The sequence below is a fragment of the Lithobates pipiens genome, unplaced genomic scaffold, assembly GCF_037356315.1.
Source record: "Lithobates pipiens isolate NorthernLeopardFrog02 unplaced genomic scaffold, aLitPip1_a1.2 Scaffold_25, whole genome shotgun sequence".
Taxonomy (NCBI): Eukaryota; Metazoa; Chordata; class Amphibia; order Anura; family Ranidae; genus Lithobates; species Lithobates pipiens.
The window spans coordinates 6,625,755-6,648,477 of record NW_027507787.1 but is presented as its reverse complement, the minus strand read 5'-3'; the positions used below and the strand labels follow the sequence as shown (position 1 = coordinate 6,648,477).

General features: G+C 39.6%; 1 protein-coding gene across 28 annotated transcripts in view; it reads right to left on the bottom strand.

The window, feature by feature from the left end:
* Nucleotides 1-22,723, bottom strand: part of KCNMA1 (potassium calcium-activated channel subfamily M alpha 1) — a 908,686-nt gene that overhangs the window by 322,873 nt on the left and 563,090 nt on the right. For all 28 annotated transcript variants that reach the window (XM_077453994.1, XM_077453993.1, XM_077453995.1 and 25 more), the window contains 2 exons: nucleotides 19,575-19,685; nucleotides 6,220-6,325 (listed from right to left, as the gene is read on the bottom strand). In XM_077453994.1, the coding sequence (XP_077310120.1) occupies nucleotides 6,220-6,325; nucleotides 19,575-19,685 (217 nt within the window). The remainder of the gene's footprint in view (nucleotides 1-6,219; nucleotides 6,326-19,574; nucleotides 19,686-22,723) is intronic.

The window sequence follows — 22,723 nt, the reverse complement described above, 5'->3', positions numbered from 1 at the left end:
TTTCAACAGCCTTGCCATTAAAGCCAGATATGGAGAAGCAGAATGGAATAGAGGGCCTTAAGATAGCAGATATAGTCTGTTGGGAAGAGGTCTTGGGTCATCAGCAAGAAGTCGGAGTCTGTTATTGTACCAGGTTTTGGGGGCCAGTTTGGTGCAATTAGAATCATGGTTTTCCTCTAGTCTTTCTTTTCTTGAGCATACGAGGTTGCACTGGAAGGAAGAAATAAATTAGCCTGAACTGAGACCAGGGGATTGTGAAGGCATTTGAGGCTGGAGCTAAAGGATCCCTGGTCCTGGTAACAAACAGAGGAAGTTTGTTGTTGAATCTGGGTGCCAAGATGTCCACATCTGGAATCCTCCATTTTTGGCATATCAGACTAAAGATAAAGGGCCTAGTCTAGATGAAGTGCCTACTCTGCTTGATCTAGGTGATGGCAACTGAGATAATCTGCTCTTCAAATTTAAGGATGTGCTCCAATAGAAAGAACTTTCTTTTCTGGTAGAAAGACTTTCTTGGGATGTGTCGAGGACCTCACCCAAGTATTCCAGGCGAAGGGAAGGCTGGAGAGCAAATTTGTTGAAACTGATCACACAGCCGAAGACCTGGTGCATCTGACTTGTCCTGTGCACAGGCAAGGAGTCCTTCAGAAGAAGCGTGTCTGGATAGCCTGGGACTTGGATGCCCTGAGTTCTGGGCAGGGCATGTAGAGGAGCTAAAACCGTTGTGAAAACACAAAGCAGGAGCTTGGCCCAAGGACAATGTGACAGACTGAAAGTGGTGGTTGGCCAATGCAAAACACAGAAAGCTCAGATGAGGTAGGTAAATGGGAACATGTAGATAGGCATCCTGGATGTCCACATATTTCCCTGGCCTCAAAGTCAATTAATAATCAGTGACAATTAGGGATTTTAAACCCAGAATAAGTACAATATTCCTGTTGGGCTTAGGTACACTGAAAAAGTTTGAGTAGAATCCTCTGAACCTGTGTTTTGGCAATACTGGCACAATGAGGTGGTTCAAGGCATTTTGCAAATCAAGCTGGTTTTGGGCAGCTTTTGGTTGTTTTAAAAGAAGAAAGCAGTGAGCTGGTAGAGTTTTGAACTCTATTTTGTACCCCTTTGAAACCACCAATTAAACCAACAGGTTATAAAAGCCTGTGACCCAGAGAAAGGCAAACTGCAACATACCCCCACTCTTAGAGTGAAGACACCTCTTCACTGTGAAGAGGGCTGTGGGACAGGGTTGGCAGCCTTGGCTGGCCAAGCCTTGCATTGGAGCGTAGAGCTGAAGTTAGGTTTTTAAGTGGAAGCCTGCTTAGAGCAGACAGGTGCTCTGTGTTTTGAGGAGCTAGGGGCTCCTGAAAAAGATTGTTTTGGAACCTTCTGTTGTGGCAGTTAAAACTTCTCACCTGTGACCACTTTGATAAAGTTCCTCACCAAACAGACATCTTTCTTGGAAAGACATATGTGTGAGGCATCTTTTCCAGGCAGCTTCAGCTGTCCTAGATTTTTCACACAGAAAAGCAGAGCACAATTAAACAGTTTTATTTGCTGTGTTACAGGATACTCCTGAAATACAGGGTCATGTGGGTTGCTCATTGCCCTAGTCCAGTTAGCTCCAGTTTGACCCACTGAAATTGCAGCAAGAGCTAGCTGCAGGGCTGAGCCTGCAAAATTAGAAAAATAACTTTTAGGAATATTTCAATCTGAAAAATCTTTGAAAGAAGGAACATCTTTAATAGTACTACTAGCTAGAGTTCAGAAAAGATTTAGGGAAGAATGAAAATTCTTTCAGGAGTGACCCGGTAATCATAGACCGCACATTCAATCTGTTCATGGCCAGAGAATGTTTCGTAAAAGATTTTAGAAGTCTCTTTGTACACAAAAGGGCATGGAGAAATAGAGGAGTCAGCTTGCACAATGCGAAATCTTTTGAGGACAATGACAAAGAGTTTTTCAACATTAGCAAGCATGTTGTGTGAAGATCACTGTAATGCCGCGTACACACGACCAGACTTATGTCCGACAGACTTTCGAAGGAGTTCTGCCGGAGTTCTGACAGAGTTCTGACGGACTTTCCGAATGAGCGGACTTGGCCACACACAATCACACCAAACTCCGACGGATTGGAACGTGATGACGTACGATTGGACTCGAATAAGGAAGTTCATAGCCAGTAGCCAATAGCTGCCCTAGCGTCGGTTTTAGTCCGTCGGAATAGCATACACACGAGCAAATTTTTCGGTAGGAACTGGGTCCGGCAGAGTTCTGGCGGAAAAATTTGAAGCATGTTCCATTTCTAAAGTCTGTCAGACTTTTGCGAATCAAAAGTCCGTTGCAGCCCACACACGATCGAATAGTCTGCCGGAATCATTCCGTCAGACTTTGGATGTTGAAAAGTCCGCTCGTGTGTACGGGGCTTTAAACATAGTGACAATCTGGGGGAGAAAAATTATCTGCAGCTTTCTCGAACATTTCCTCAATATCCTCTTCCTTTCTCTAGGACTAGCATGTCAGGATCCAAATCTGATTGAGAACGAGCAGTAGAAGAAGAGGAGTGGCGTTTTTGGGCCCTGGGTAAAGAGAGCAGTCTTAAGGACTTAATCTGTCCAAAGACATGTGACAAATGCTGAGAATTCTGCTTTGGGCTGGGTTTCCCTGCATCCAATTTGCATGTCAGGAGACTGAGACTGACTCTCAATGAAGCCATTTCACATAGTTATGGGATGGCTGTGGAGTGAATTGCACAGGAGTCTTGTGCGTCTTCTGGTCCATTTCAGGTCTAAATGCATCTAAAATGTTGAACTAAAATCAGACCTTAAACGGTGAACAGGTGCTCACTGGCCACCTGCTGTGAGCCTCTCCACACAACAGTGCAAATCCAGCCTTAGTCAAAAAGGCTGCTCATTCTGTGCCTGAAATAGAGCTAAAATTGGATGATGAGACCAGTGTTAGAAGCAGCTCTTTGTTGAGTGTTGTGTGGGCCTTTGGCAGAGCAAATATTGACCTGCAATTTTGCATTGGGTCCCTTTCATCTGGTGGCCACTATAGCTATAAATGAGGGTATTTCCTGGGGAGATATTCATAGAATAGGGTGTGGAGTACACAGTAACCCAGGTGTAGACTGTCCTCTAACAAATCCTAATGGTGAAAGTGTGAGAGGAAGTGCATGAGTACCTTTTAAAGGCACTAGGTGGAAGTGACATTAAAGCATGCAATCAGTGGTTTGATGTAACATGTGATTATCCACTTGAGACTAAGTTCTGAGTGATTGAATTTTATCACCAAGTTTGAACAAGTTTTACACCGTGTAGTGAATGCATTTCAAACATAGCCCCATTTTTTGTTTTTCTTTTACAGTAACTGTCAGAGATACTGGGTGACTCTGTCCTGCTGTTCCACAATGCTGGACTGTAAATTAGGTCCTCACTTCACCTGTCATCATGTGTATACCCTTGAAGAGATTTTCGAGGGGTGGGTTCCAATGTAATGGGCCACGGCCCTGGATCTGCAGCTAACTCAGTGCATTGTACCAAGTGCCAAGATGAGCAACCATGCAGGATCCAGTGCCCGAAGCAAAATTACAGGCCGTCCTCACAGTACGAAGTCTGGGTACAGCACCCAAGGTTTTACAGAGGTTGTGGCAATCGGGATACAGTGCTTCAATGAAGGTGTTGGAAGACAGTGAGGCTTTGATTGAGGAATCAGATTATAAAATAATAAAGAAAAATAAGCCATTTAAGCTAAGGGCGAGTTTCTCCGAGAAGGATAAAAGGTTCATCACCTTGAACCACTAGTAAAAAACGGAGGACTCACAGAGTGGGGTAGTGTTATTGGAGGGCTGTGTTCTCTAAAACTTTTCCAATGTCTAATCAACCGAAGGTACATGCCTATAATCCATGGTGTAAAAATATTCTGCCTTTGTCCTGTACTGTGCGATTAAAATAACATCTTTTCATGATCCAACCTTTCTAGCAAGCAGTTCACTCAGCTATCGATCATAAACCTGACATTTTTATATTACATGCACATGCAGGCCCTTTAAAAAGTCTCACCCCCATACACTGCATCACCTTACCCTGGAGTTAGCTCTATAAATTGTATTAATAATCAACGCTCCCTTGCTCATTGCTTATTGTAGCTGGAAGCAGAATTCCCATTAACTTTTTCCTTTTTGCTTTGTAGCGTGTGTATTACACCTAGAACCCAAGATTCTCAATTCTTCACATCCTCTTGTTCCTTTGGGAAAGTACAGTAGGATCTCTTAGCTGGGCAGTCTCAATGTTGTCCCAGGAAACCTCTAGCACTTTGAAGGTCTTTGTACCTGGTCATCAGTGGCCACCCCTACCATACAGAAATGCTGAAAAGAAAAAGGTGTTCTAGCATATTCTTACAGTACTTCTCTTTCAATGACAAGTCCCAAAAGGAGGAAGTCTGTCCCTAAAATCATGCTATGCTATGCTAGTAATGTGAACACACTAGCGCTGCAAGATTCTGGCTAAAATGATAATCACACGGGGGGGGGGGGGATTTGGGGACTTTAAATGAGGCACATATGCGGTGTGCCTCCATCCCTGTTATATATGGAAAAAAGAAGGAAAAGTGGGACTTTAGATGAGATAGATGACTTTGTGGAGGCAAATTGAAAAAATACAAATTTTATTAATAAAAAACTTTATATGAAATACAGCAATAAAACCACATATATAGTAGATATACGGATTCATATTCACTCCACCCACACATAACATACAAGTGTGGCATGGGTAAGAAATTACATCGATATAGTAATTCTAAACAATGATTATTATATTGCATTGGGTAAATTCATAAATATATACATGTATCATATAAACAGCACTAGCAGCAAGGGTATAAATGTATAAGATAGAACCGTAATTGAGGAATCCATAAATGTCAAAATTGGTAATCTGCTGCAGACCAGGGTCAATATGTCCATTAAATGATAATCACAATTTTTTTCTTAGTATAAAGATCACGATTCTGGCAGCGTAGCATTATCGTTCACATTATACAAACAAAATGGGCTAACTTCACGTTTTTTTTTGTTTTTTTAACTCATTAAAGTGTATTTTTTCCCAAAAAATTGCGCTTGAAAGACTACTGCAGAAAATACTATGTGACATAACTTGTAAGCAACAAGTGTCAGAAAAAGGTTTAGTCTTTAAGTGGTTAAACTGACCTCATTTACAGACCAAAGTTCTTTTGTTTGATCTAAAAACACTAAATGTTACAATGTTTCTCTTTATCTCCGCCTAAGTGATGTTGTGATAAACTTAGCAGGCTGCCTTTTTGCCTTTTTTTTTTAACAGCTGTTACCTGTGAGCTGAGAACTCTGCACTGAATCAAGGAAATTCTGTTTTAAGATTGTGAGGGGGTCAAATTGCGACCTCGATTATTTAACGATCATGCAGACCTAGAACACACCCAACTCAAAGCAGGCAGGTTTATAACATGCAACAAAAGTTTACTAAAGCAGTGAGTTTCTTATAATCATTTGGGTGTTTTTAGTCTTTAGTTAGTGTTTTTATTTAGGGGTGGGGGGTGGGCTCACTAATAAGCTGACCTCACATTATTATGCAAGGTCCACTTTAAAGGTTTTTTTTTTTTTTTAAAGGAAAAAAAAATCTGTACTTGTTTGGCTACAACATACACAAACAAAAACTCTTCACCACCACAACCCACCAAGACCCCACCTATTTAAGCAACTGGGCTCTGAGCCAGGTGCAAAATGTTCAAAGCCATGGTGACCAGGGAACTCACTCAGTTTTCTCTGGCCAGACACTGGAGCCCAAATAAGATCTTTTTCCTGTCTGTCTCACTCTGTCTCTATCTGCAGCCTTATTTATTGTAACTACATACCCTAGGCAGCCCACATACTCCATTCAGTGTTATCCCTGTGATCCACTGTGGCCATTTGCCATATGTTCACTTTTGTTTATGTGTATCTTACAATATACTAATGTGTAAAAAAATAAAAAATAAAAATCTTTACTGCCATTATGTTACAGTAGAGCACTGCTAATTAAAAAGGCAAAACAAAAATGTATAAGTATAAAAACAAAAAAAACAAAACAACAATGACCGACTACCCCCTTTTCAAATAAAATCTCTGCACACGTATTTGCTGCTTTAAACTGGAAACATGATTTTGAGATAAAAATAAAAATTGCTCTTTGAAGGCTTGGGTCCTTTTACCTTGACTCTTGCAAGATCATGGGGATTTAGGACGGATCCCTGGTAAAATTCTACCTGAGTAAAGTGCCTCTTGAAGAGAGCTTCTAGCTCTAAATTTGGGGATATGCTGCAAAAAAGCAGAAAAAAAAAAAGATGGTAAACAACAAGATAATATGCAGTTTCCATGGTCATTTGTCCCTTTTAGATCTACTTATAAAGCAATAGATGTGATTTTCACCAAATCATCTCAGGTAGGAAATTAATTGCTGTCATTTAAAACACATGGAAATGGAAGATTCTCCTGCAGAGATCGTTTGCTGAACGTAAGATTTACTACTTTATAAATATGCCCCACGTGTTTTTCTCATTCACACATCATTCTTAACTCTTAACTCACACATTTTTAAGCTATAGTTTTGATAACTAGCATACAGAAAAAATATGAACTTGCAGAGTTTGCCCTTGCTGCCTACATTGCCTTCTGTGATTGCATGTGCATTTTTTAAGCGTTTTTGATGCAATTCTGGATGCTTTCCAGGTGCTTTTTTTATTTTTTCCTGTTTTCTTTTTTTCAATATACTAGGGTCCAGTGCGTTTTTTATGCGTTTTACTGTGTTTCAGCACAGTCCAGTGCAGGTAAAATGCAACATGTTCTACTTTTTTTTTCGAGCCCTGGAACTGACTGCACTGGTGTGAACTATGCCATTGAAAACCATATAACCTACTTTCCATGTGTTTTTGATGCAGAAAAAAAATGCACTGGACTGGACTGGTATGAACTGGCCCTTATTGAAGTGTTACTACATCCAAGCCTATAATGGTATTATAATGGTATGGCCTATAATGGTATTAGGCTAGGTTCACACTATTGCGATATGGATGCGGGTTTCCTCCCATCCAATTTGCATGTCAGGAGATTGTGACCGGCTCTCTATGAAGCTGGTTCACATATCTCTTGAGTGGCTCTGGAGCAAATTGAGCAGGAGTCCTGTGCGTCTTCTGGTCCATTTCTGGTCCATTTCAGCTCCAAATTCAGTCAAAAAGCTGCTCGGCTGTTATGCCGGAGGAGTGGGACGCCCCCCCCTCCCGCCGCCTCCCGCCGCTGTTACCGGTGCTCCCGCTCAATCGGGAGCACCGATTCACGCTGCGATGCCCCCGGCTGCTGGGGAGGAACTGGAACGAAGCCGTAATCAGCATCGTTCCAGTATCCTAATAGTAAACACGGAAGCGACGTCATTAAGTCACTTCCCGTTTACTCAGCTGCCAATGGCGCCGGTTTTAAAAAAAAATACGGTATTCAGAATCGCAGTTTTCGGCAATCTGAATACATTGAAGTGTAAAGGAGGGGTGGGGGGTCATTTAGACCCCCGATCCCTCCATAAAGAGTACCTGTCACCACCGATTACTGTCTCAAGGGATGTTTACATTCCTTGTGACAGCAATAAAAGTGATCAAATTTTTTATTTAAAAAAAAATAAAAATATTTATTCATTTTCAAATAAATAAAATAAAAATAAATAAATATTTTTTTTTAAAGCGCCCGCCTTCCCCGCGAGCTTGCGAAGCAAAGAAAACGCATACGGAAGTCATGCCCGCATATGTAAACGGTGTTCAAATCACACATGTGAGGTATCGCCGCGATCGTCAGAGCGAGAGCAATAATTCTAGCACTGGACCTCCTCTGCAACGCTAACCTGGTAACCGTAAAAAAAAATTTTTAAGCGTCGCCTATTGAGATTTTTAGGTACCGTACTTTGTCATCAATCCACGAGTGCGTGCAATTATAAAGTGTGGCATGTTTGGTATCTATTTACTCGGCGTAACATTATCTTTCACATTATGCAAAAAATTGGGCTAATTTTACTGTTTCGTTTTTTTTTAATTCATGAAAGTGTCCCTTTTCCCAAAAAGTTGCGTTTAAAACACCGCTACGCAAATACCGTGTGACATAAAATATTGCAACAATCGCCATTTTATTCTCTAGAGTCTCTGCTAAAAATATATATATATATATATATATGTTTGGGGGTTCCAAGTAATTTTCTAGCAAAAAATATGGATTTTAACTTGTAAACACCATATGCCAAAAATAGGCTTAGTCATGAAAGGGTTAAAATATGAAATTAGGCTTTAATTAAAGGAAGTTATTATTGCCTTTCGGTTGACCTTTATTATGGAAAGTTCCTACTGCCTTTGGCTTAGGACCAAACGTTATCAAATGGCTCTACAATTTTCTTGCTTCCACAGCAACCTTAATTAATTTTTGTATTGGTATCTCACCCACTTTACCAGCTTATCTTAAGCTTAACCTCTCCCCTATCCTGGGCAGGTTTAGACTTACCATCTGTATCAGTTAAAGGTAGGACCATTCTACTTAAAATGATTTGGGCTCCCCAGCTTCTCACAATTGACTGATATGGATTATGCAAAAATGGTACAATTAGATTCCCTTTTCAGGGAGCCAAGTTGTAAGAAACAGCAACCTTGGCTGCTCCCCCTGCAAAGGCAAATGTTGTGGCATCACAAATGTAGCAGCTATCTGGATGGGGTTGTATAGACCTCGAGGACTCAATTCAAGGACTCCAAGTATCTCTCTCTCCTAGGTATCCTCTAATTTCTCAAAAAGGGGCAGATGCATATTTCCACTGTCCTATGTCTTGATAAATTATGAAACACAATGGGGGAGATTTACTAAAATTGTTGCACACAGAATCTGATGCAGCTGTGCATAGCAACCAATCATCTTCTAGATTTTATTGGCAAAGCTTAATTGAACAAGCTGAAGTTAGAAGCCATTTGATTACTATTCACAGCTGCACCTGATTCTATGTGCAACAGTTTTAGTAAATCTCCCCCAATAAGACTATTGGTGCATTATAAGGGTTATAGTCTATATACCCCAATATGGAAGAACAGTTGTTATGAGGAACTCAGAAAATTACAGGGCTTAGAGTTTTTGTACATCAGCTGTACACATAATATCTTCAAATCTTTTAAAATTAAAATATTATAATACTGTAAGAGTAATTTAACCTGCTAAATACTAAATTGCATCAACATTTGCTATTAAACCAATATTAAATCCCAAAGCAAACATTTATTATATTGCAGCTTACCAATTCTTAGATGTGATAGCTGTATTGATTTTTTTTAGGCTTTCCTTCTCTTATTTTCATCTATGATATTTAAAATGGAAAAAGTGTGTATCTATCACAGGGTGGTGTCTGTGGATACACTGATAAATAAAATGCCACGTCCTGGTTATCACTTTGTAAATGTAAATATTGACAAGGAAAAGGGGGAATAAGGGAAAAAAAATAAAAAATAAAAATAAAAGAACCTTCACATAAAAGACCTCAAAAGAAAAAATGTGGGTTCAGTTGGACTTTTTAGGCATAAAGAAAGTTGTAAACACAACCAGTATATTCAGAAGGAATTATTTCTATTTATTGTTAAAACAAAAAATAAAAACAGAAAATAAAGAGTTCAATTTCCTTTTTACACACAAAAAAGAAAAAATGTTTCCTCCTTATAACTACACGTTTAAGACCTAATTGACATCCTATCAAAAGTAGTAAAATCCATTTCAAATTTCCAAAAAGGAAAAAACAAAATATATAGCTATATAAATATAGGATCAAGGATATCAGCCATACAGTCAGCAATTACATATATTTTTGGTGCTCTACATGTTTCGCGTCTGTGACGACGCTTCTTCAGGAGCTGATAACAGTGTTATTCCTTCATAGAGTGTGTCCCAGATAGAGAGACCACCATTTCCGAAGGAGAGTAGGGAAGTTGGTACGATTGGTTACACAACCATTTCTCCACAGAGGGAAAAAAGGAAGAGAAGAAAGGGAAGGGGAAAAGGGGAAAAAAAGGGAAGTGATTGTTGAGCAAATAAATATAAAATATAGATTTTGAGCTTAGTGGAATCACTTTAAAGGTGTATTGGGCTCATAAGGGTTCAAATCTTCAATGTTTAATAAGTATTCTTGAGACGTAAGTAAACAGAAGTAGGATCGGTGATGGATACTATTTAGTATCCCCTGAGCTCAAGGTGCAATAAAAACGGACCAAGTTCCCACTGGGTAAAGAAGGAAGGTAAAGGGGTAATCAAAAAGGCAGACTATTCGGCCCATTCACCCCTATCATATTGTTTTTTTGTATAAAAGATGGCCGCCATTCTAATTTATTTATTTGCTCAACAATCACTTTCCTTTTTTTCCCCTTCTCCCCTTCCCTTCCCTTTCTTCTCTTCCTTTTTTCCCTCTGTGGAGAAATGGTTGTGTAACCAATCGTACCAACTTCCCTACTCTCCTTCGGAAATGGTGGTCTCTCTATCTGGGACACACTCTATGAAGGAATAACACTGTTATCAGCTCCTGAAGAAGCGTCGTCACAGATGCGAAACATGTAGAGCACCAAAAATATATGTAATTCCTGACTGTATGGCTGATATCCTTGATCCTATATTCATATAGATATATATTTTGTTTTTTCCTTTGAAATGGATTTTACTACTTTTGATAGGATGTCAATTAGGTCTTAAACGTGTAGTTATAAGGAGGAAACATTTTTTCTTTTTTGTGTGCATGTTGGAAGTGAATAAGAAGTAACGTTATATATCTAAGGTTCTACACATTTGTTGATACAGCCGAACTCAGCCATGTTGATGTTTGCATGACACATGTTTAGAATGTGTAGAGGAATGTGGCAGAATCTGCATATCAAAGGAGTTACCTTTAGCCCAACTGGTGCACACAAGCTTCAAAGAGATTGATGACAAAGACGGCCCAGGGCACATCAGATGGGACTGGCCACAAAGCCAAGTATGGCAGAACAGTCAGTAATATTAGGAGGGCTGTCATGTGAACACTGATTGGTCCAAACCAAATGGGACTGGCAGTAGGGTGTGGTATGGCTGAGGTATGTTTGACAAAAAGGCTTGCAACCATGAGGTCTTCCTCTGTCTCTTTATTCCATCATAAGGTGTGGCTGCGAAGGTCAGATAAGTATGGCGTATATTATACTTTGATTGTATGCTATGTATTATTGTAACTCCTATTAATACCTTATGCACGCTGTATTATTTCCTTGGGAAATAAATGAGATTTAATTGACCTTAAACGTGTATTGATTTCATAGCCAAGGGTGATAGCATTGTGGTATTGACAATAACATGTGCTCAGCGTAATAGATTGATAGATTAGCTAAACTATAGGGACTAGCAAAGGAATACATAACTGATAATAATAAGAATAGAGTGAATTGATCAGTTACTTCATTTGGCACCCCAGAAGGCGTGTAAAACATATTTTTACACAGAATCCACAAAAATCTAAGGTATTTTTGTTTGAGTCCCTGTAAGCACAGATGCTCAAAGCCACCCAGAACTGGAAGTCATCTTTATTGTGGACAAGATTAGCGCTGGCTCGCGAATTCTGAAACCACGCTTGGATGAGCAGGAAAATTCTGTGAGATATTTCACTGGTATAAACGCACGCGTAAAACCTGGTGAGAACTGTGACTGATATATATATATATATATATATATGTACATTATTGTTGTGTTTGCTGCAGAAACTGTAACCAGAGGGCAAATTGCTGCACTGGCGAGATAAGGGACTGATCATCCCTGGTTATGTGATATAACCGCAGATTGACAGGATAAATCATACAATTTTGAGGGAAAAGTGGAAATATCCACGTGATTGTGGAAAAAAAACTTTCTGTCCCAATAGAAATTCCCTATGACCTGCTATCGGGTAGGAGAGCATTGAATAAGAGTGTGTTCTCCTACAGAAATTCGTGGGTAAACGGATTTGTATTTGTTGTTTGTTGTTGTTGTTTTTTGTATTTGGAGGGGGACTACAGGTCAAAGCTAGCTTCTAAACAGCTTCCTCTATGTCTTTGAGTGCTTGGTATCTGATTGTTTAGTGTATTGCTAATGCACAGTGTTGGTTAGAGAGTGGCAGGAATTACCATACATCTTTGAGAAAAAAGTGGGGGAAGTATAGGTTTTTATTTCTACACACGTGAGAGTGAAATAGCTCTGGTCCAATAGAAGACCAAGGCATTGATTAAGAGTGTGCCTTGTGTCTTGTATGCTGTAGAACCACAAGTCACTGGAAATTTAAACGGTTCGTATTTTTTTTTTTTTTTTTTTTGTCCATTTGTTATCTGTTTTCTTTTGTCTAAGCAAGATTGCTCAACCAGTTGGTGTGGATAGGCTAATTAGCATATCAATGGAAGCCATTGAAGGTTTCGTTAGCAAGCATGGTGGGATTAGATTTCAAATTACTCACAAAGGTAAATTAACATATCAGTTTAATGAACTTTTAAAACAATGTGATACACATAACAGTCGCATATTTAATAAATCAAAAAAAGGCAGGAAACAGAGAATGGCCAATGCCTTATGCATGTTAATGAGAATGAAAGAAATTGCGGAACAAAAAGAATTAGAATGGTTTGCTGATAGAGAAAAAGTGATGGAACAGGTAAGGGATATATCAATCAGGATTGAAAAGGCTGATGCGGATGCTTGTAGTCGGATTAAACAATTAGTGGCTGAGAAATGTGTATTGCAACAGAGATTTGATGAATTAGAACAAACGTGTAAATTGAGAGAAAATTGCATTGCCTCTTTGAATCAAAGGGAGGCTGAGAATTTGCAGGTTATCACAAGGCTTAAGGCACAAGCAGCCATAATGGAATTATCCTCCAAGTGTGCAATAGTGGAGGTACCCTCCACACATGCTCAGTGTATAGAAAAGCCAGAAGTGAAATATGAAGAAAACCTGTATGCTATTATCACTGCAAATGATAGTAATGTGATGGGAATCGATGTGGAAGAAGCAAATAAAGGTGGGATAACTGCACTTGAAATTGACTCAGGAGTTGACACTTCGGATGACTCCTCAGACAACGAAAGTGTAAAGTCTGTGCAGTCCAATCGCAGTAATATTATCCAGCAATGTGGGTTTCCAGCGCCATATGCTAAAAAAATGGCCTATGCAGGGAAACCAGAACTAAAATGTTTTTTGTGTAAAAGGGGGGGTCACATTTCAAAATATTGTCGGGCGGCGAATAATGATATCGAAAGGAAATTATACCCGAAAACGACCCCAAGGCTTCAGGTGTGTTATTCAGCCAGGTGGGGTAGCCATCCACAGCACGGAGCCAATAGTAATCAAACCCATTTCCCGTGTAAAACGCAAATGCGGGGTCTAGAAACTAAAAAGCAATATGTAGGACAGTTGTGTAGAGTCAAAATGGAGATAGACGCATGGTTACTCAAATATAGCACCGGGGGAAACAATGTTAGCAGAACTTAGTGAGCTGCAAGCATGGTAAGAATATTCTGGTCAATGTTTCCCGGCTATGAAAAAGGTTTGATGTAAGTTTCAAGTTCAGAATATGATAGAGGGCCTGGATATAGATATACATTTTTTTTGTTTTGTACTTTTAGGGATAAACCCCTGAATTGGTATTGTGGTTTTTCTTTTGTGTGGTTAAAAGATGTTTCTGTTATGAGTTTTTTTTAATCTTGTGTTTCTTTACTCTTCTCTTATTGTCAGTCTTTGTAAACTTTTCCTGAGTATCCAATACTGCTGATTAACATAAGAATTGTGTGTAATCACTTGTGTGTTCCTTTTTCCAGAGACCAGGAAGAAGTTAAACTGATTCGTACACGGACATTTGCATTTGTTTGCAGGTCTCTCAAAGTAACAACAGTGGTAAAATATAACAGAACAGGGGCTAGGTTATTGTAAATGCATAATCGATTATCACATGGTACCATGAGCTCATTAGTTAGTAATTGTTTGCAAACAATGAAAAATAAATAGTACTAAAAAGAGTTACAAATGAAGCTAAAATGTTGTGATGATACATATGCTTTGTTTTGGTTTTGGTTTTCCCCATTAACTAATTGTATTTCAGATTGGAATAAGCACTCTTTGCAGGAGAAAAGTCCATGGATGTTGTCAACTAAAAGTTGAGTGTTTGTCATTGTTGTATGATGGTTGTCTTGTCATGTTATTTGTGTGATCATGGCCAGATTTTTAAGTTTTTTACATTTTTTTTTATTTTATTTTTTATTTTTATTTTTTTATTTTTTTCTCTTTCTTCAAAAAAAATTTTTTGTTGATATTGGTTTAGTCCTCTATGTTAGTTATATTTTTATTCAGGTGGAAGAGTAGTAGGTCTAATCCACCTGAAAGGGGGGGAATTGACAATGCCCTCAGTTAGAACCAGTCACCTGAAAAGGGGTAGTGCATACATCGTAAAGATACAGATAGATGCATTGTTTTTTTTAGTTTGTAAAATTTGAAGTTTTTGAGAAGCAACACTGACGTTCAGTTTTAAACGTTTTTTGATCATACCATGGGGATCCATTTTACAGTGGGTGTAGCCTAAAGAGGTCATGGTTGTTTGGATAGTTTGGTCAGAGTTGCAGAAGCCAGGAATACTGAGGTCCTGGGCTCCAAGGAGGGAACTATAAGTAAACATGATAAGCGAGCAGATATTGTGGATAAGAATTTGATACTGCTCTTGTTTTTCACTTCCAGAATCCAAGTGGAGCGAGAATTGGAGAGGCTTCTGGAAGATGGATGACAGATGATCATCTGGTTGGCAGTTTGTCTGTGCCACACCATACCACAAATTTGTTCTGATAAACATCAGGAGAGGGAAAAAGGAAAAACTTGAAAGATTCAGATTATGCTTGTTTTTTTTCGTATGGACAATTTGGTGCTAATGCTGAATCTGAAAGACTGTGCCTAGCAAGAGAACTTGTGAAATATTTTTGCTGAAGTCTCTCCTGATGAATGCAAACATGTTATTTATACATGTGCAATGGGTTGGAGGTTGGGGAAGAGTTATGACACATCCAATCCGTCAAAACATGAAAATTTAAAATATGTGTTTTTTTGTTGGAAGGAGGAATTGAAAGAAGAAAGGTTTTAATGTATTACATGTATTGGTGTAACGGAGTTAATATGGTGCAGGTACCCAGGAGGCATACTGGCGCTTATGCATAATAAGGTAGCTGTGGATCAGACTAAAGGGTGCCAGGTGACACATCAATGGGGGGGAAGACTTCCTCGTAGGGGTGGTGTCTCAATCCTAGCGGTCCTAGAGAGAAGCTTTCGGTTACAGGACATGCGGGGCACCAGAACTAGACATGAGGAAGATACGCCCGGTTGGTGTCTCACCTGAGAGGTTGAAACCCTGCACAGATAATGCCAGTAAATACACACAGGAGCATGCTCCGTTAAAATAAAGGGAACAAATGCTGGCTACCAGGGTACCGTAGGACTTCACCACATGGTGCTGCAACATCTCATGGTGGTTGACAAAAACCTATCACCCTATATGTGCTGAGTATACACTGAATCAGGTGCGGTTATTGTACCAGTGACTTACTCCCAAAGATGAGAATGAGGTCCATGCAGGATGCTTATTGCTGAGGAGTAACCCGAAAGAGGAGGGTTGTATTCAGCACTATATTGGGGGGGAACAATAGCTGGGATGGGTGTTGTTAATGGAGGGGACATCAGCCTCCTGAGGAACAAACTCACAGCCATAGCTTCAGAGAAGGAGCGTGACTTTGTTACCCCGGGAGATTGGTGGTATCCTTGATAACATTCGATGAAGTCACAGAAACACTCAGGTTAGAGTGGCTCCGGACTTTGTTAACCATGTTGAGAGGTTGGTAGGGAAGACAGAAACCTGTCATTGGCTCTGGCGCGCACTCTGTGGCAGGTGGAAATATCAGCCAACATCAAGCTGATTGTACTGTCGCTTTATGAAGGGGCAGTGGCCTGATGAGTTAGCGTCACCGCTCAGTAAGATTTTGCCAAAACACGTTGCTTACACTAATCCAAAATAGTGGTCGAATGCCTGTATGGGTGGTACTAAGTTGGATTGTGAACGGTGTTATGCTGTATGTTCTCATATACAGAAGTGCAGACTTGGTCTGTATATTTGGTGGCATCAATGGGCTTACTGACTGGGGACTCTATCTTGTTGCATTTGAGGCTATATCACACATGTGATCAGAGAAGATGAACGCTGGAGGCAGGTTGATATTTCCCTTTGTCGGAAGCATGACCATGATGTCCTTTGTAGGCCAGGTCAATACATGGGGAGGAACGAATAATGTTGGGAAGTTATTTCTCTCTGTATTCTGGATGGAGGGTCATTGCTGGGAAGAAGGCACCCAGGTATTATTTAGGACATAGGCGAGTTTTGTTTCTTTGTCCTAAAGAATACCGGTGTAGTGTTAGTCATGGGACTCGAGGGTTCCTTGAACCTAACCGTAGGTAGAGGTGCATGGTACACAATGGGCAGGATCTCTGAAATCCAGGCACAGGGGTGGAATTGTGTGGGATTGGCAATTGTTGTAAACTTATATGTGTAGTTAAGCAATATTTATCTAGAAGGGTCTCCCATTTGTCTATGCAAGTTGAGGGACGATTTGACGGTGAGCTCTCTGTGTACAAATTGGAGACATTGCTGCCAAGTCAGAGCCCTGCAACACCGCTGCGAGCAAGCCTGCCTAATCCCGACCCGTAGTTACAGTAAAAGGTTATAGGAGGTTGGGAGCGGGGTGCATAATGCATATATATGTATATATTACGGTAATAAGGATTGATGTGCGTGGTATAATGTGACCTATGGGTATTGTAGGCTAGTAATATGGGCAAGAAAGGCCCTCCTCAAGACTCTGGGTCTGAAAGCTGGGTGATATGTTGCTCTGAATGGGTGCTGGTGAATGGTGAATGAATGGACACCCCTTGCCTGTACTGCCGTCCTGAAGATACCCAAGATGCAGAATGGTGACATGGAAGCTGTCGCTGAAGAGTGGTGGAGGTGTGTCACTCAGTGGCAAAGCGGCACGTGTTGGGAAACATCACATGGTAAAACAATTATGGACTGCTCCATAGGACCTGCTTCGGGACACGTTGAAAACACAGCGTGGTAAGACAATTGTGTACTGTTCCATGAGAGATGTCTCTGGAGCGCTCGTTGAAAACAACCATGCGTTACACGAGCTAAGGACTGTGCTACAGGTACTGGTTCGGAAGCACATGTTGGGGAACCACACACGTTGAGACAGTTATGGATTGTTCAGAAGGAGCCGTGTCTAAAGAAGGGTGGTATGCGCCTTTTAGGCGCACAGCGGCATATGTTGGAAGTGAATAAGAAGTAACGTTATATATCTAAGGTTCTACACATTTGTTGATACAGCCGAACTCAGCCATGTTGATGTTTGCATGACACATGTTTAGAATGTGTAGAGGAATGTGGCAGAATCTGCATATCAAAGGAGTTACCTTCAGCCCAACTGGTGCACACAAGCTTCAAAGAGATTGATGACAAAGACGGCCCAGGGCACATCAGATGGGACTGGCCACAAAGCCAAGTATGGCAGAACAGTCAGTAATATTAGGAGGGCTGTCATGTGAACACTGATTGGTCCAAACCAAATGGGACTGGCAGTAGGGTGTGGTATGGCTGAGGTATGTTTGACAAAAAGGCTTGCAACCATGAGGTCTTCCTCGGTCTCTTTATTCCATCATAAGGTGTGGCTGCGAAGGTCAGATAAGTATGGCGTATATTATACTTTGATTGTATGCTATGTATTATTGTAACTCCTATTAATACCTTATGCACGCTGTATTATTTCCTTGGGAAATAAATGAGATTTAATTGACCTTAAACGTGTATTGATTTCATAGCCAAGGGTGATAGCATTGTGGTATTGACAATAACATGTGCTCAGCGTAATAGATTGATAGATTAGCTAAACTATAGGGACTAGCAAAGGAATACATAACTGATAATAATAAGAATAGAGTGAATTGATCAGATACTTCAGTGTAAAAAGGAAATTGAACTCTTTATTTTCTGTTTTTATTTTTTGTTTTAACAATAAATAGAAATAATTCCTTCTGAATATACTGGTTGTGTTTACAACTTTCTTTATGCCTAAAAAGTCCAACTGAACCCACATTTTTTCTTTTGAGGTCTTTTATGTGAAGGTTCTTTTATTTTTATTTTTTATTTTTTTTCCCTTATTCCCCCTTTTCCTTGTCAATATTTACATTCACTTATTTTCATCTAGTAATTCAGCCAGAACATCTATTGTTTTTCAAAAGAACAAGCTGTTGCAGTTACAGGGACGAGATAAACCATTTACCACTGATGTGTGTTTACAATGAGGAGATTTTATTTATTCATATAAACCTTTATCCCAAAAGGGAAAAAATCTGTTTGTAAAGTGTTGGCAAGAGATTGGCATTGATTTGTTAGTGTATTTAAATCTGTTAGTAAATCTAACACTCCCATCCCCCCAGACTGACCAGGCTGCTGTTCAAAAAGCCTAAAAAGAAAAATGATTGCAACCACCCTTAATCATTTTTGGTTTTAATACCACTTTAAGGCAGGTTTTGGTGTTGCAGGTCTATGTCCCCGGTTCACATACCATTGATGTGATTTTTAGCCCAAACTACTACCAAAAAGATATTAGAATCATGTGTGTTATGCCAGGAACCCCCCCCCCCCCCTCACACCCCACAAAGCTTCCTCAATTATTCCTCCTACATAGTGTTTGAGAGGCCCAATACACCTATTTAGAAAAGTCCCTGATTGCCCTAGAGGCAGCAGGCATCCTACTGACCTTATGCACATGCTATGACATTTCCCCCAAACTTCGTTGGTACTGGGAGGCTACTACGCATATAATTATGAAAGCCTTTCATGTACTGGATTTCATTAGACCCTTATATTTGCCTACTAGGCATGCTGGATGAGGAGGCCCTTCCTCCATTTACTTCATCTGTTATTTTTGGCATGCAAACTGACAGCCAAAAAGTGACTAATCCCAAATGTACCAAGAGTGGAGAAATAGCAAAAAATATATTATATATATATATATATATATATATGTATATGTATGTGTGTGTGTTAATATTACCCTCTCTAAAGAAAAAAAAAAGTCTTTCAGAATAGGGGATTTCCTTAGCAGTTTTTGAAACTTTGGGACCCATGGTTGTCTGTTCCTGGGTTAGCGCACCTAGCCTTATTGGATCAGATGTTACTACAGTACAGCAGTAGTCATTGGGCTTCAGTACTCAAGTTCTAATTAACCATGCACAGCAGTGTTTTAAGTCAAACAGGACTGTGTGTACTCCAGTAGTACTCCCTGTAGTCTATTTCAAGTTAATCACATTCCCTTTGCAAAGTGTAAACAGCCTTTAAACCTTTAGTAAATGAACCTCAATGATTAGCAACATCTACAAAGCAAGGCATAAGTACCAGACCATACTGCAACTTTTTTCACAATAACAAGAGAAGTTACCCACTTGTGCAGGAATACAATCTCCACGTTGACATCATCTCGGTCCTTGTGCAAGAAATCCTTTAAGAAGTTGGATACACTCTCTAAAGTGATATGACCACAGACCACAATATGCCTGAAATACAAAGGAACCATTAAGAAAAATAGCCCTGAGACAGGTCTGGTAAGAGGGAAACCAAGGATGCAGCCTTCAATATACTGGCATCTTCAAAGGGATCCAGAACCAGATGCTAAGAAAAATAAATAATTACACAAACAGCACTTTGATCAAGAAGATATTATATTTTTGAACCTAATTAAATGCAAGATAAATAATCATTAAAAAAATAAGCATTAAAGTGACAATGCTAAATACCTAAAGTGACCGAAATTCGTTCCATGGCCCTGTCAGAAGCAACCAGGTTGATAAATGTAAATTAAATATGAGGCTGGACAGAAAATTCTCACCTGAAAAAAGCCTGAATTGAGGCTGGGTTCACACCACTGAAGGATGCGGCTTGCAGCAAGGGTCCTGTGCGTCCCTGTTCTCTGGTTCGAAACTGAGCCAAAGATGCACAGTGTTCCTGTGCAAGCCGCAACTGAGATATGTGAACTGGCTCCATAGAGAGTCAGTCACAATCTCCTGTCATGCGAATTGGATGCGGGGAAAGCCACATCCAATTTGCATAGGTGTGAACCCAGCCTCAATCAGATTTAGCCTAGGTATCCTGACAGCCATGAGTGTCGGTTGTCAAAATACAATAGACAGCACTGCAGATTTGTCCATCCAAGCTGTTTAGCATGCATCGGGGAATCAAGTGATTGTACTCATTCATCATGCAGGGCTGAATGAAAGAAATCGAACGTGTATGCCTGGTGTTACATTTTTGTGAATTGAGCTTTACGTCAGTTTACAGTGTTGCACAACTTACATGGTCACCTTCCCATCATGCTCAATGAAGTTTAAATGTGCATAACAATACTGAGAGTCTTCCTTCCTTTCATACACCCCCGACACCCAGTGTTTGAAATAAGCTGGACAAGTAGCGTTGCAAAGTGCAATAAGAGCCACTGGATAAAATCTTGTTCCTGATATGCAGATCAGTTAAATGGCATAAATGTTTCGTTGACAGGTTGTACTGAATGCTATTAATGCACTGCTTCTTTGTGTGATCGGTACTTTTAGGCCTGTGGATAGCTTTGTTTTATTTTATAGCTGACAGTACACTATGGAGAGTAGACATTTTATTGCCTACATGTCTACAGTTTTCAATGTCCGTGGAAGGTGCTGGAGAAGACTCCTCCCCCTGTGTAGCAGCTGAGACATATGGACTCTATAGAACCTCTAGGTCATTCACTCAAGCACTCTTGTGGTGTGATAGCAATTATGGAAATGTATTATCAAGATGATATTGCATTAAATACAGAACTGGACTGTCTGACTGTGGAGTTCTAAATTTGTTAAGATTTCATTAAAATATATGTGCACTCAGGAATACTAAAGGGGTTTTTCAGGTTTCCATGAATACCATATTGCACCCAGAATCCAAAAAGTAGCAAATAGATTTACCTAGCTGGGTTAAAGGAGTCTATTTTATATATCTAAACAACTAAAACTGTTTACACCCAGAAACAAAGCCTTAGCCCCTGTACACACGGTCGGAGATTTCGACAACGAAATCCGTCGGATTTTGTCCGTCAGATCTTGTCCGAAACTGTTGCATACACATGGTCGGACTAAGTTGTCGAAACATCCGATCTTTCAGAACGTGATGACGTAATTTCGTTACGATGGGACTACATTCAGGCTAGTAGCCAATAGCTTTGATGTAGGAATTTGATCTGAGCATGCGTGGCACTTGGTCCGATCAAAATTCTCTACACATGATCGGAGTATGTCCGATCGAACCAGTTGGTCAGGAAATATTTCCAACAAGTTGGAAATTTGGGTCCGATGGAAACATTCCGATGCATACCACACACAGTCGGATTATCCGACAACACAGTCCGATAGGACACATTCCGATGGATTCTCCGATCGTGTGTACAAGGCTTTACAGGTATTGGATCTTGCTGAGAACATGCAAGATGCTCCACATCTTATAAAAATAAAAAAATGCTTGCTTTCACATAAAGTGATCAACCACAAGCTTATACAGTACCCAGGCTCAATGGATACTTCTGCAAAAATCCTACTGTCATAAGAACAATTATAGCCTTAAAAGAGATTCCATTCCCCAGAGAGGGTATAAGCATAGATAAATAGAGAATTGGGTGAAAGTTTCTATGATTTTAAACATCTAGATAGCATTATTCTGATGTAACTGTTCCTACTTATGCACAGTTATTTAAAATGTTAACTCTAAACATAGGTGTGTATGTGTATATGTATGTATGTGTGTATATATATATATATATATATATATATATATATATATATATATATATATATATATATATATTTTTTTTTTTTTTTTATATCATGTTATGGAGATGCTGACAGAATCATTTATCCTGCTTGTATTTGTGCAGGTATATCTTTGAATACCTGAAAACCTCTTAACCTGAAGTTTAATACAGACATTGTAATATTTTCATTTTACAACTGAAATCATTTTTAATAAAATAGCATGTTGGTTTTTTTTTAAGCATATCCTAAAACATTTAGGAATTGTACAGCAACTTTATACAACACATACATAATACAAACATTTTAAAAACAATAAAACATAGGAATAATTTAATGAAATTTTAATATGCATCTATATGCAATAGTACTCCATTAAACATTAAAGACAATGGTAACTGTAAAACATCCTCTGTGGGTCGTCAAATAACCATTGCTGTAGTATTAGGCTGCCCTTACATTACCCATTTTTTTTTCATTCCGCCAGCCAGATAAACAAAACAGAGTTGATTTTCCTATCCACACATGTGAAGTGGATGGAGAAATCCTCCCTGCTGCATGACTGTATTCTGACAGCAGCCCTGTTCCGCCGTCAGAATACACTGATCGGCGCTGCAGGCCATTGGCTTCATGTGCTAATTGAGCATGAAAAATCAATCAACAGATCAACTTCTCATGAACAGAATTGCCCATACATAGACCAAATGTTGGCTTGTTCCTGCTGAACTAACTGAATTTACATCCATGAATGGTCACATTTAGTTTGA